General features: G+C 48.1%; 1 protein-coding gene across 3 annotated transcripts in view; it reads left to right on the forward strand.

Annotated features, from left to right (window-relative positions):
* The window catches only part of Agpat4 (1-acylglycerol-3-phosphate O-acyltransferase 4), a 104,447-nt gene that overhangs the window by 24,073 nt on the left and 67,171 nt on the right, over positions 1-13,203 (forward strand). For all 3 annotated transcript variants that reach the window (XM_046449377.2, XM_058580954.1, XM_058580955.1), the window contains exon 2: positions 11,257-11,523. In XM_046449377.2, coding sequence (XP_046305333.1) covers positions 11,346-11,523 — 178 coding nt within the window. In that variant the 5' untranslated portion in view covers positions 11,257-11,345. The remainder of the gene's footprint in view (positions 1-11,256; positions 11,524-13,203) is intronic.

Here is a 13,203-nt window from a genome sequence, read left to right on the forward strand (position 1 = left end):
CGCTTGGCATCCCTGTATGGAAATCAAAGAAAAAAGATTCCTGACCTCGCCATATTGATCTCCTATCACCCCCACTCCTTACCAGAAAATAAAGATTGGCAATGCCAGGATCTCCAGGACTTAAGGGTCAAGGGCACTTCACAACCAGGGAGAAGAAAAAGAGCCCAGTTGCTAGCATCTGAGATGAGGGAGGAAAAGAAAAGCCACTTGCTCATTTGCTTCAAAAGTCTAATTCCTCCAAGCTGACCCCACTGACTGAGCTGTGACAGCTGGCCCAGTGCTTCCTCTAAGCTCTGCTCCTGCCCACCTGACACTCCAGGTAGGAATGCATGCGTGTTCCCAAGAACCAGCAGCACTGGGGTGGAGGGCTTAGACAAATCGCATCTTCCCATTTTCTGAGCCATAGAATTGGAACTGATAATGGAGGCCCTATCATCTGCCCTGCAGAGCCCCTGCACATTCCTGGCCACACTGAAACCTCCCACCACTTTGTGGGATCAGTGCCTCTGTCAGTATTTCTGGTGGCAGATGAGGAAGCCGAGATTTCCAGAGGCTATGTCCAAGCCCATAAGGATACATAGATGGTCAAGAGTCAACTCAGATGCCCTGACTCTCAATTCTGGACTTCTGCACTGCCTGATTCCACCACTGTAGAGTCAGATTCTAGGTTCCCCAGGGGAGTTGAAGCCCAGGTGCCACATGCCAGTGCAAAGTAAGCTCCTGATCAGCATAAAGCTTCCTAGTGTGCATTTGCACAAAATCAGCTGGTTTGTAGATTGTCTCATGCCCATCTTGTTGTTACCCAGGCTATAAGTTTGGTTGCTATGCGTCTCACTATCTGTGCTGCTGGAAGCCTTCCAGGTCTGGAGGTTGGACCTGTTTATCTAGTGATCTCTGATCTTTCCAGCCCTAGTGTTTTATCTTGTGAGAAATGGTAGTGATCAATCCTGATGGAGCAGTTGGCCTGGTAGGCTAGGTGGGCTAGGCGGGCTAGGCTGCCTGAAAGAGAGATTGTGCAACCTTATCAGCATTCCAGAGAATGGGTGTGGCTGTCTCTAGTGGCTCCGGATTATCATCCCGAGGGTGTCCTGGCAGAATGTGAAGTTGTCGGCCATGTGGACCTGGGTAAGTTGCAGAGAACTGAAGAGATGATGGTTGAGCCTGTTCCCTAGTGGGGATTAAAATAACTGAAACTACTAGAGGATAATAGAAGTTTAAGGAAATTTCCAGCAAAGTTTTGAATTTTGTTGTCTCAGTTTTATAGGCTTTTAAATATTTTGTTTTATTTTTAAATACTGAAGACCAGATTTTATTTTTTAAAATGTGGGGGGGGGTGCCTTAATTTGATGGTCTGTCTGCACTGGGAGCTCCGGCCAGCCTCACCCCTGCCCTGAAGTCTTCTTGCTGCCTGTGGGGAGGCAGAGACACCTTCATCTACTTCTTCATGTGTCCCGTGGCCTTATCCCAGGGCTTCTTGAGACCGGAGAAATACAGGTGTTCACAGCAAGCACTGAAGTTATGATGGTCTGGGTCCTTCAGTACCAGTTTTTTATTTCTCTTCCACGTAGTAGATACATGGCCCATATTGTATCTACAGCTCATTTCTTCTGTGACGTCTGTATGGGGAATGAACCGGTACCAGGCTCAGTTACTACCTCAAAAGCAATGGCTTTGAACTGCTTGCCTTCAGGATGGAAATAAGGACATCAGCATTTTAATGAAACTTGTGAGTGGGCTTGTGGAGGGGGAGGTCCTGTGAGTCACTGAAGCTCAGGGCCATCTCAGTGTTGCATGGATGTCAGAAGAAAAAAGAAAAATCTTGTTAAAACAAACCCATCTTTAGAGCCCCAAGTGGATGAGTTAATAAAGGTGGTGCAGGGGCCAAAGATGGTCGGTCGCCCTTGTTGGAAATGGTTGGATTTCAGGTATTTTTGGATTTTGAAATATTTGCATGTACACAGTGAGATATCTCAGGGATGGGACCCAAGTCCAATTGGGAAACTCACAATGTCTCATGCACGCCTCACACACACACAAGACCTGAAGATGATTTGATTGGTACTAAAAACGTTCTGGGCTCTGAAGCATTCTATGTGGATTTTCAACCTGTGGGTGGTGTGGGAGCCACGGAGGAGCAGAGGAGGGGCGCAGGCCAGGAGCAGCCCGGCAGTGAGTGTGGGGGCCTGGCTGGGGAGCTGTTTCTGCAGGACCTGGGGCCCTCCTTGTGCTTAGTCACTGCACTCCCTGAACCTAGCTGTCCACCCAAGGGCACACGGGCAGCAGGCCTCTCCATGAGCTTCCGTCCGCACCATGTGGGCAGGATCCCGCGGCCAGGATCCTGCGGCCAGCTGCCAGGCCTGCCCACGCCACCTTGGTGGTGGGGGGAGTAGAGTAGGTGATGGTGTGTGGACGGAACAAAGCTCTCCTTTTTGTTTTAGTGCCAGCTGGTGATGCCATCTCCCTCGGGCCTGCTTTTGTGGCCCAGAGCTGAGTTCTGGCCATTTGCTGCCCTGCTGCACAAGGGAACCACCCTTCACGCTCCTCAGGCTGAGGTGCTTTCAGGCTTCCTGGGTTTACGACCAAACGGAAGGTCACTGCCACCTGAAGTCCCAGCAACAATTCAACTCCACTACACTCTGCTTTCCTTCTGGATTTGAAAAGTCTTCTTTATTAATTGGAATATTCTCATTTAAAATAGAAATGAATGAATGTTTACCCATTTAGAAGTTATATTTTCTTTTTTTTTAATATTTATTATTCTTTTAATTTTTCGGTGGACACAACATCTTTGTTTGTATGTGGTGCTGAGGATCGAACCCGGGCCGCACGCATGCCAGGCGAGCGCGCTACCGCTTGAGCCACATCCCCAGCCCTAGAAGTTATATTTTCCTTATTTCATTTCAGTTTCTCGTTGCATGCTATCATTAGGGTTTGAGAAAAAAAATTTCTGGAAACTTCTAGAAACAATACAGTTTATTTTTTACTTTTTGATACCAGGGATTGAACTCAGGGGCACTCGACCACTGAGCCACATCCCCAGCCCTATTTTGTATTTTATTTAGAGGCAGGGTCTCACTGAGCTGCTTAGCGCCTCCCCTTAGCTGAGGCTGGCTTTGAACTTGCGATCCTCCTGCCTCGGCCTCTGGAACAGCTGGGATTACAGGCTTGAGCCACCGCGCCCAGCCTGAATACACTTTAGAAATATACTTTTCACTGAGCATCTTTTAAAATAGCTCACATGTTCTTGGTTGTTGACAAAGTGACCAGCTGGTAGAGGTGAGAGCCCTGCAGCCCCCGATGGCCCTTGGGGAGACCTGGATCAGGGTCTGGAGATGGTTGGCCTTCTACGTGGGAGGAGGGCACAACAGGGGTGCCACAGGACTGACAGAGGGCAGGAGCCTGAAAACTCACTACCCCAACTTTTGGAAGTGGTACCATGAACTTATTGGAGACTGACGTCCAGCAGGCTGGGCTTCTTGCCTGATTGGGCACGTTGAAAGCCTAGTCTTGTGCGGACTTGGCGCCCACATCTAACCACTGTCAAGCTCTGCACTTGACCTGCTCTAGCTAAACCTACAGTGGCTTTCTGTGACAATGAGATAATCACGTCAGACATGTATCGTGTGCATCTGATTGCTATTCAGAATCCTGTGGTGTTGAACTATGAATGTTTTATCTCATAGAAGCGAAAGCTACAGAAGGCCTACAAGAAATATCCGGTTTTATTTCCTTCCATCTTTTTTTCTTTTTCTCATGATAGAAGAAGTTACCTAGGTTATCCATCTGCATTTTTCTCTGAGTCTTGGATCCCTTGACTGTGAAAGCTCTCTAGAATTTATTTTTCTGTTATGAGCTACTCAGAACCAACTATGAAATAGAATCTTGAAAGCATGTGTTTTCTGTAGACTTAAGTCTTTATGATTCTACAGCTAGGATTTGGAAAGAGACTGAGGACTGTTTGTTAGAGGACATAATGAAAATCTCGAGTATGATTTATAGCTTCTTCAGAGTTCAGTTTGTTTTAATGGACATCATGTACTGTACAGGGATCTTGAACAAAGCACTGTCCTATAAAATTTTAAAATAAGCTAATTTTACATAGGCTTCTGCTGAACTCTCAGACTATGATGAGTTTTTGAGAAGTGTTTTAGGGAGAGATGGTCCCTATGACAGTGAACTTGAGTCTAGAATATTTTCTCTCCTGTTTTGTTTTGGGCTTTAGGCCAACATAACTGCAAGGAATCCAAAAACTAAACTTAGCCTTGTTTGTCAGGACTGAGGGCTAAGGGACTCGCCCAGGGCTGCCCAGGTCCTGGCTGTCCTGGGGGTGAGGAGTGGCCAAGTCCGTTCCACTTAGAGCACAGCCATGATCCAATGTTCTGCGCCCAGAGGCCACCACACAGGTCTCTCCTGAGACTCAGCTCCCCCTCCTCAGGCACCGAGTCCAGCAGACCAAGAGCAGGGGTCCAGATGCTGGACGCTCCAGCCGTCCCTGCCCCCGCTCAGCACCTTCTCCGTAGGCGGGAGTTGGAAAAGCAAGGTGGAGCCTGATCCCTTAATAACCACGGAGGAAAAAATGCATTGAAAAGATAAAAAACAAGAGCCTGCCTTGGGAGGGCGTAGATTTGCTTGGTTTGGAAAAAGGATCTTGGAATGAACCTAGCCAGTTTCTTCCTAAGGATGACGATCTAAAGCCTGGACTGGGCCAGGCTCCACGTGGGCAGACTTGCTAAGTTGTGTGTGTGTGTGTGTGTGTGAGCGTGGTGTATTCATGTGTGTCTGATAGGGTGCGTGTGTGTGCATGCATATGTGTGTGTGTTGGGTGTATACATGTATGGTGTGTAGGGGAGCGTTCATGTGGTGTGTGTTGTTGGGTGCGTGGGGTGTGAGTGTGTGAGCGAGTTCACAAAGACACTGCTGTTAGTGTTGGGTTGGCTTCGGTTTGTTTCTATGCTCGGTTTTAGAATATGATCCTCCTCTATGACTCTGTGGCTTTGTCACTTAATGTTGTAATGGAACTTTGTCCTTTTCACCCACCTAGGATGGTGACACTTTCTCCTCCTGCTGGGTGAGTCTCCCATGAGGCACTTTTTGTTTCCTCGTGCTGGAAGCCTGGGGTGCTTCTCGGTGGTGCTCACAGCAGCAGTCGCGACACGTCCGCCCAGGAGAGACTCTCCTGGGCCTTGATTTGGTCCTTGAGGCAGGCTGTCAGCCGCATCAGGGGATCAGGCGTGTGCATGTGTTGAAGGTCCTGCTTGTGAGTATCGAATGGCGTAGTGGGAAGGTGGAGTGGATTTGTTCTCACCTGGGGCCAGGAGTCCTGGAGAGTTATCATTAAAACAAATAAGCCTCCTTTGGAATAAAAAATGTAGTATAAAAGAATTTGCATCCCTTTGATCTCTTTTTGTATGTTTTATGAACCATTATGGATTTTGAGGTCGAAAGATTCTCAATAAGGAACTGTCTAGATTTTAATGATGTTGGTAAATTGGCGTGAGTATTATTTTAGCAGTTTTTAGATTGATTTCTTTGGAAGAAAGAAATTTTTGCCTCTTCTACAGTCCTGACCTGATTGAGTACTATAATGTGAGTGATAAATAAACAAACCCTGAAAACAAGCTGTTGACAGAGTCATCCCGGTTTTGGCCTTAGCCTATCCTGAGCAGGACTGAAGCTCATGCTTATTTACGATACGAGCCGCACAACATGGAACAAGGCAGAATATGGAAATCTTAACTGAGGTTCCCTTGTTTGTTGCCTAATTTAATGCTTCGGGCTGACAGCTCTTTGTGTCTGTTTAGAGGAGAATCCGTGCAGCTTGAACCCTCTCCTGGGTGGATTCTGCACTTTCTTTAATTTGCCTGTGTTTCCACCAACACGGGCCAGGCAGCATACGGTACATCTGCTTTACCACCATAACTCCCTTGGGAGTCTCATGGCTCACAGGCTCTGCGTGTGTGTGCGTGTGTGTGCATACGTGTGTGTGCATACGTGTGTGTGCGTGTGCGTGTGTGTGTGTAGAATTAGAAATGCTGCCAGAGGCACCCAGAGCAATGGAGCACACCTAAGATTATTAGGTAGTGAAGAAGGTAAAGGCTTATGAGGCTTTGGCAAGTGTAGGCCAGAGTGACGACCCGTAAGGCAGGTGTCTTAACTGCTGAAGGACCCATTAAGGAAAGGCGGCCCCTCGATGTACGTTAAGGAGGAAAACAGTTTACATCTCAGTGGCTTCCCCAGAAATGGCGCAGCCAGACATCAGCTGCCCTCTCTGCCTCCCTACCTGCTTGCAGAGCGAGCCCTGCTCTCCCAGGCCCCGTTCGGGCAGGTGTGGGTGTTTCCAGTGTGTCCGGCTCACCCCTCACGGCCGCCTCGTGATGATGGGGAAGCGAAGGGCGTCAGCTAAGCAGCTTCGAGCTGTCAGGCCCAGCTTGGAGCGTGGCCTGAGCTCCATGTGCTTCTTTCCACCCACCCCACGGGGCTGCGTTCCGAGTGGCTGCAGCTCCTTCACCTTCCAGAACCCTTTCCTCTGTTGCTGACTGGCTGCACGGTCGCCTCTCGGGCTCTTGAACAGAAGTCCACCCATGCTTCTTTCTGCAAGTAGGCAACTGGCTGCTCTTTCCTTGGAGACACGTAGCACCCCACCTGCATGCCACGTGCGTGGTGTCTATCCTCTGGCCTCCATGGGAGCTGGGAAGCAGGGCCGCCCCATTCTGTGCCCATAGGAATGAAAAATAAGACACAGAGAGGAAAAAGTAAATAAGCCATAGTCCTTCAACCAAAAGGTGGCCACTACTTACACCCATGGATAGAGCCACAGAGGTAGCTGAGAATGGTACCTAGATATCTTACATTCTTATTTCACAACTCAGGACCATGTCCTTGAGAAGTGTTTGAATCAAAATATTCTCATACAACCCTCCACATAATAGCTATGAACTAACTTAACAAAATTGACCCATAGTTGAGGGTTTTCCGTCATGTCCTCAGTGACTGCTAGAAACTTAATCCAATGATTAGTTCAATTCAAAATCGACTGATCTATCAGCAACCTGGGAAAGAAGGACAATTTGGAGTAAGTTATCCTTCTTGACCCTATTGTGATTCCTAGTGACAATTTCTTTTGTCTGTTTAAAACACTGATGCAATGATTTTTCAGATCTGTGTCAAGCTCTTGGGTTGGACTCTCCTGCTGGGAAGTTCAGGTGCGATGTGCAAACTGGGCTTTCTGGCACTGTGTCTGTTCCCTGTGACGCCTCTGAACAAAGTCGTCATGTTTCGACTGCCCCTTCCGCTTGCCATATTAGCTCACCCGGTATAGCTGCTCTGGGATTCCCCTTCCTGTGAGAATCCTCTCTCTGCCTTTCACTCTGGGGACACCTGTACCGTAAGCCTCAGTTGTATCCCCTCTGTCTGCCCTCCAGGTGGCCTGCGCTGGCCTCGGTAGCCAAGGTTCACTGTGTGGACTGTTGGACCAAGATGCCCAGCAGGACGGGTTCCCTGCTTGACATGTAGAGGGGCCATTCTCAAGGTCCTGTGGTGTGTTCTGGAAAGGATTAAAAGCACTGCAGAGCTCGCCCTGTGCAGACCCCTGCAGACCCCTGCAGACTCTGGGCAGACCCTGTGCAGACCCACTGCAGACCCTGTGTAGACCTGTGCAGACCCTCGCAGACCGCTGCAGACCCTGTGCAGACCTCTGCAGACCCTGTGCAGACCTGTGCAAACCACTGCAGACCGCTGCAGACCCTGTGCAGACCCTGTGCAGACTCTGTGCAGACCCTGTGCAGACTGCTGCAGACCCTGTGCAGACTCTGTGCAGACTCTGTGCAGACCGCTGCAGACCCCGTGCAGACCCTGGGCAGACCCTGTGCAGTCCCTATGCAGACCCCGGGCAGACCCTGTGCAGACCCTGTGCAGATTCTGTGCAGACCACTGCCCTTGCTTTTGTAAGTGCCCAAAACGAGCAAAAGATAAGATTGTTTTGGTATTTGGGGCACATGAGTTCTTCATTGTTGCCCTTAATGATAAGAAATATCTTAATGATAAGAAATGTGGAAACAGCTTCATAGTTTTTTTGTTGATTTACAAATTCTTTAAGTTACTGCTCTGGTATTAGCATAAAATTCTAATCACATCCTTGCGTCATGTAGTATGCTACTGAAGTGAGTTTGCTGGGCAGTTTGTCCCCATAACCTTCTAGGTACTTAACAAAGCTGAAAGAGGAGAGGCAAACCATCTTCTCTCTGGCTCTTTCACCCTGGTCAGATGCTTATACCCTCTTTTCTCAGTCTGACAGTAAATTGGCTAATTGCCACCTTGTAAGAGAAAGACATGAAGGACGATTAACCCAAACTTGTATTTGGAATAAACTTAAGACGTGCTTCACTTATTTATCCACCTCTCTAAATAATTTAACCTTGTTTCTTTCTTAATTATCAGCACTAAGACTAAAGAGTTAAATTATTTAATAACTCACAGCATTTTCACCTTGTTCTTCAGTTAAATTCCTGACTATTCTTATTTTGTTTTTACATATAAATTTGAGAATCGGTTTATAAATCCTTTTTTTCATTGCTATAACAAAATGCCAGAAGCTGGATAATATATGAAGAAAAGATGTTTGTTTAGCATATAGTTCTGGAGGTTTGAGAGCAGAGCACCTGCTTCTGCGTGGCCTTGATGAAGGCCTCCTGGTGGATGGATATATGAGGGTCAGAGCTTGGGAGAGTGACGGACCACATGGCAAGGCAGGACCGGAGAGCCAGGAGGAACTGTCTCATTTGTTATGACAATCTGCTCTCATGAGCACTCTTTAGACCAGCATTAATCCCTCCAGGGGCAGTGCCCCCTGTAACCTAACCACCTCCCACCAGGCCCCACCTCTGAAAGGCTACACCACGCCCAATGTCATCACACTCACAAAATCCAAAATCGATGCCCTTCTCAGGAGGTGGATTAAAATCTATTATCCCTTTTTACAGACTGGACATAGAGCAGAGCTTCGAACCCAGGCAACCCAGGGCTTCCACCTGCTCCCCGCCCCCACAGCAGTCTAAGACTGGGACTCGAGGTCAGAGGTGGAGGTCAAAAACCTAAGAACCCAAAGAAACCAGGGCTGTGTGCCCACTCCTCCGAAGGCTTGCCTGCCGCCGGTCCCCCCTTGAACACTGCCAGTGTCGTGCTGAGCCCCAGTGTGTTAGTCTCAGGGAGGGTTTTACCTGAGGATATGGTGGTCTTGAACTTTTATAAGGAGAAAATCCTTCCTTTTCCTCGCACCCTACCACTGATCGGGAGCTGAAGAAGGCGGCCCGGGACCCCGTGTATCTGATATTGGCTGGTTTCCTTTTCTTGGTGCCAAATCAGCAAAGGATTTGTTAAGTATGTGACCTACGTTTGCTAGACCCCAGGAACCCAGGGAAGAATCACACTTCTAGCAAGACTGTCTGGAAGCTATTAGTGACTAATCCAGGTACTAGGAATAAATTGCATGAATATTCAACATCCAACGGCGACTGATGCCAACTGTATCCAAAATCACTCCTTCATGTGTATGTGGCTGCTCTGCCAGCTCTGTGCCTGGTCCTGAGAAGGAGGCTGCCCGTGTCGAGTTCACAGTCCGGAAACATCTGCAGAAATGCTGTCTAGGAAGGGCTGAAACGTGACCGTTCTGACCAGCTCTGCCACACCGACTGCAGAGAAATCCAGCCAGAGGTTCTGTGGCATGTCCCTCTCGGAAAGCCATGGGAGTAACACAGGGTGCAGTACCCCTTCCAGATCACCTGGGCAAGTGGTGCGCGCCTCCTGTGACCATCCTCACAGCTGAGGTCGTCCCCAAGCCAACCTAGAGTTCCCAGGAGAGGCCAGCTTCCCCACTCTGAGCGTCCTTTGGGCCCATGAACCTCCATGGTCTTTTGCTCCACACTGGTCTTTTGCTCTTGGGAGAACTTCTGGGCTGTTCTGAGCCCAAGAGAAGCCCCTCCTCAGACCTAAGGAGTACAACAGCCAGGACAGGTGCAGGAAAGAGCTCAGAGTTACAGCCAAGCCCCAAGAGCAGTTGTCAGTTGCCCGACTTAGGAGTTGCCTCAGTTTCTTTTTTTGAAAAATGGGCTAATAATACTTACCTTGTAGGATTCATGGGCGTCTTGAAGGAGATAATAGATGTGCAGCTATTACGTAGGTCATTCATTTGGAGGCTTTATTGATGAAGATTGTGAACTATTAAAGTTCATCCTGGAACTTGTGTTCTTCCTGGGGTACATTCTGCTCCTAGGAGAAGCCAGCCTGCTCTGATCCCGCCAGCCTGCATCAGAGCCTCCCAGACCCCTGCCTTCGCGCCTTGCCTCAAAGGCTTCATTTGTCAAACTGTGAGGTCACTTCATGCTTTCGTTTTGGAGCTGGAGTCTGGTCACAGGACCAGGAACCTGGTTGCTCTGTATGTGTTGCGTGTCTGATTTTAGAACATTTAAGGTGTGTGGGGGGAGAGGGGGTACAGTGGGGGAGTCCTCTTGTCTTCATAGTTAGGAGTGTTTACTGGCATCCACAAAGTTCAACCTCTGTCTACCTTCATTCAATCATTCTGCACATATTAGAAAATAACTGCGTTCCGACCACATGCTGATGATGGTCTCCGGGGCTGGGAGACAGTGATGATCTTCAAGATGGTCTTGGAGCAGCTGGCAGCCCAGAGGAGGAAGGCGAGCCCCTGGACCAGCAAGCAGAGTGACAGCAGATGTGCACTAGGGTGGGGTACTGGGGGGCCAGTCCAGCCCCACTGTGTCCCCAAAATGAAGCCCAGGGCTGGAGTTCAGGCACATCCTGCCAGAAGGGAGGGGCCATTGAGACCTGGAGGAAGAGAACAACCAAGACACAGAGGGAGAAGGACAGGCCAGGTGGGGCGGGGGGCAGAGGGAAGGCCCAGAGCTGGGGCCTTCGCTGGGAGCCGCATGGACCGGGGACAGCACGTGGGAACGTGGCTCAGTGCCCACCTGGCCACCACTCAGCTGGGAGCGCGGAGACCCATCTACAATAATGGTCCCAACTTCAGAGGGCTCCCAAGAGTTAGAGGGGGTGTTGTTCTAAAAGCATCCAGACTGCACCTGCAGGAACTAAGCGCTGTGGCAATATTTGCGAAATAAAAGTAAATCGACCGAGGCACACAGAGTCTAATCTCGAGCCTAAATGTTTCTTTTCAGAGCATCTTTTCTGATTTCAAAAGCACATCACGCTTTGGCTAATGTTTGGCATCTGTTTGTGTTTCAGCGGCTTTTCCTGAGTCCTGGGTCTTCCTTTCGTCTGGACATATTCTACCGCAGCTATTTATTTATTTTTGAACAAGAACATATCACGTCATGGACCTCGTTGGACTGCTGAAGTCCCAGTTCCTGTGCCACCTGGTTTTCTGCTACGTGTTCATCGCCTCGGGGCTCATCATCAACGCCACGCAGCTCTGCACGCTCGTCCTCTGGCCCATCAACAAGCAGCTCTTCAGGAAGATCAACTGCAGACTGTCCTACTGCGTCTCTAGCCGTAAGACCCTTCCTTACACTTCTGTCCTCCTGGCTTCCCCGGGACCAGTCTGTCGGGACTGTGGCTCTTGATATGGTCCGCTGGCCTTTCGGTCCCTGCTCCGCTGTTCTGGGTTTTGTTTTGGTTTGCTTTCTGTTGGAAATGTCTGTTTTCGTCCTCACTCTTTGAAAATGGTGCTTTGAATGAGGACTGCCAGGAACGTGAAATTCAGTGGGCAAGAACGCTGTGTGGCTTCTACCCCCAGTTCTCGCTTCTCAGACACGATCCGTGTCCCTGGGTCTTAGTTATCCTTAGAGAAACAGTAGGTACATCTGGCCCGTGAGTGTACCTGTGAGTCTCTCTGGGTGTGTACATTGACACACTATATATACACTTCTTTTTGCCATGCTGGGGATCAAATATGCATATATTTTTTAAACGAATGACAGTTTTCTCTACTGTTCTCTTCCTTGCTTTCCTCCCATCTTTTATTTTGAGATGATCATAGATTTTCATGCAGCTCTGAGAAACAATAAGGTAAAATCCCAAATGCCCTTCAGCCCGTTTCCCCCAGTGGTAACGTCTTGCTCAGTGAATTACAACATCCCAAGAAACGGACATTAAGAGGATCCAGCAACCCTTCTTGGCTTTCTCAGCTCTTATACACACTTGTTGGAGTTTACGTAATGTGTTTATGTCATTAGTTTCACACATGACTAATCTAACTAGCCTAAGTTTTGGCATTTAAAAGGGAAATCAGTGCACTGCGTATCTAGAGATGTGCTCCATCGTTGCTGTTGATTGACTTTAAGCTCATACCTCTTCTCAAAAGCGGAACATGCGCTGTATCAGTAGCATTATGCACAGGTACAAACGTATTTTAAAATATGAATGCTTTCAAATTAAGTCCTCTTCAAAATCTGTAACCTTAGATTATGTCACCAGTCCAAAATCATCAATATTTTTGTGAAACCTTAAAAAAAAAAAAAGAATTTGAATCAAAACAATAAAAGCTATGTACAATTTTCTAAATGAGTTACTAGTGATCCAGTTCGTTTTTATGTTTTTAATGTATTTTTAACTTTTACTGACACGTAGTAATTATGTATATTTTGGGGGTACAGTGTGACACTTTGATATGTATATACAAGCACAATGATCAGATCAGAGTAACTGGGCACATCCATCATCTCAAACAGTCGTTGCTCTTTGTCTTGGGAACATTCCAGTCCTCTCTACCAGCCACTTTGAAATATACCATTGATTTTTGTCGTAATATCCTACTGTGCTGTAGCACACTAGAAGTTACTCCTCCTCTACGCCACAATGCTGCACCTGTTAGCTGAGCTCTCTCCATCCCTCTCCCCCTCGCCTTCCCAGGCGCTGGGAACCACCATCCAACTTTCCCCATGTAAATGAGAACTTGTGGAATTTGTCTTTCTATGCCTGACTGATTCCCCTTAGCATAACATCCTTTGCTTCTGTTCATGTTGCTGCAACTGATGTTTTGCCATTCACTTTCGTGGCTGAGTAATATTCTAACACAGGTGTGGACCACATTTTCTCCATCTGTCCATCCTTCAGTGGACACTGGGTTGATCGATCAATCTCTTGGCTATGTTGAGTAGTGCTGTAACACACTGTGAAGTACTGATGTCTCGTGACATACTGATTTCATTTCCTTTGGATGTCTACCCAGTC

Source organism: Marmota monax, unplaced genomic scaffold (genome assembly GCF_021218885.2).
Source record: "Marmota monax isolate L192 unplaced genomic scaffold, Marmota_monax_Labrador192_F-V1.1 WCK01_AAM20220418_F8-fsc00083, whole genome shotgun sequence".
NCBI classification, from domain to species: Eukaryota; Metazoa; Chordata; class Mammalia; order Rodentia; family Sciuridae; genus Marmota; species Marmota monax.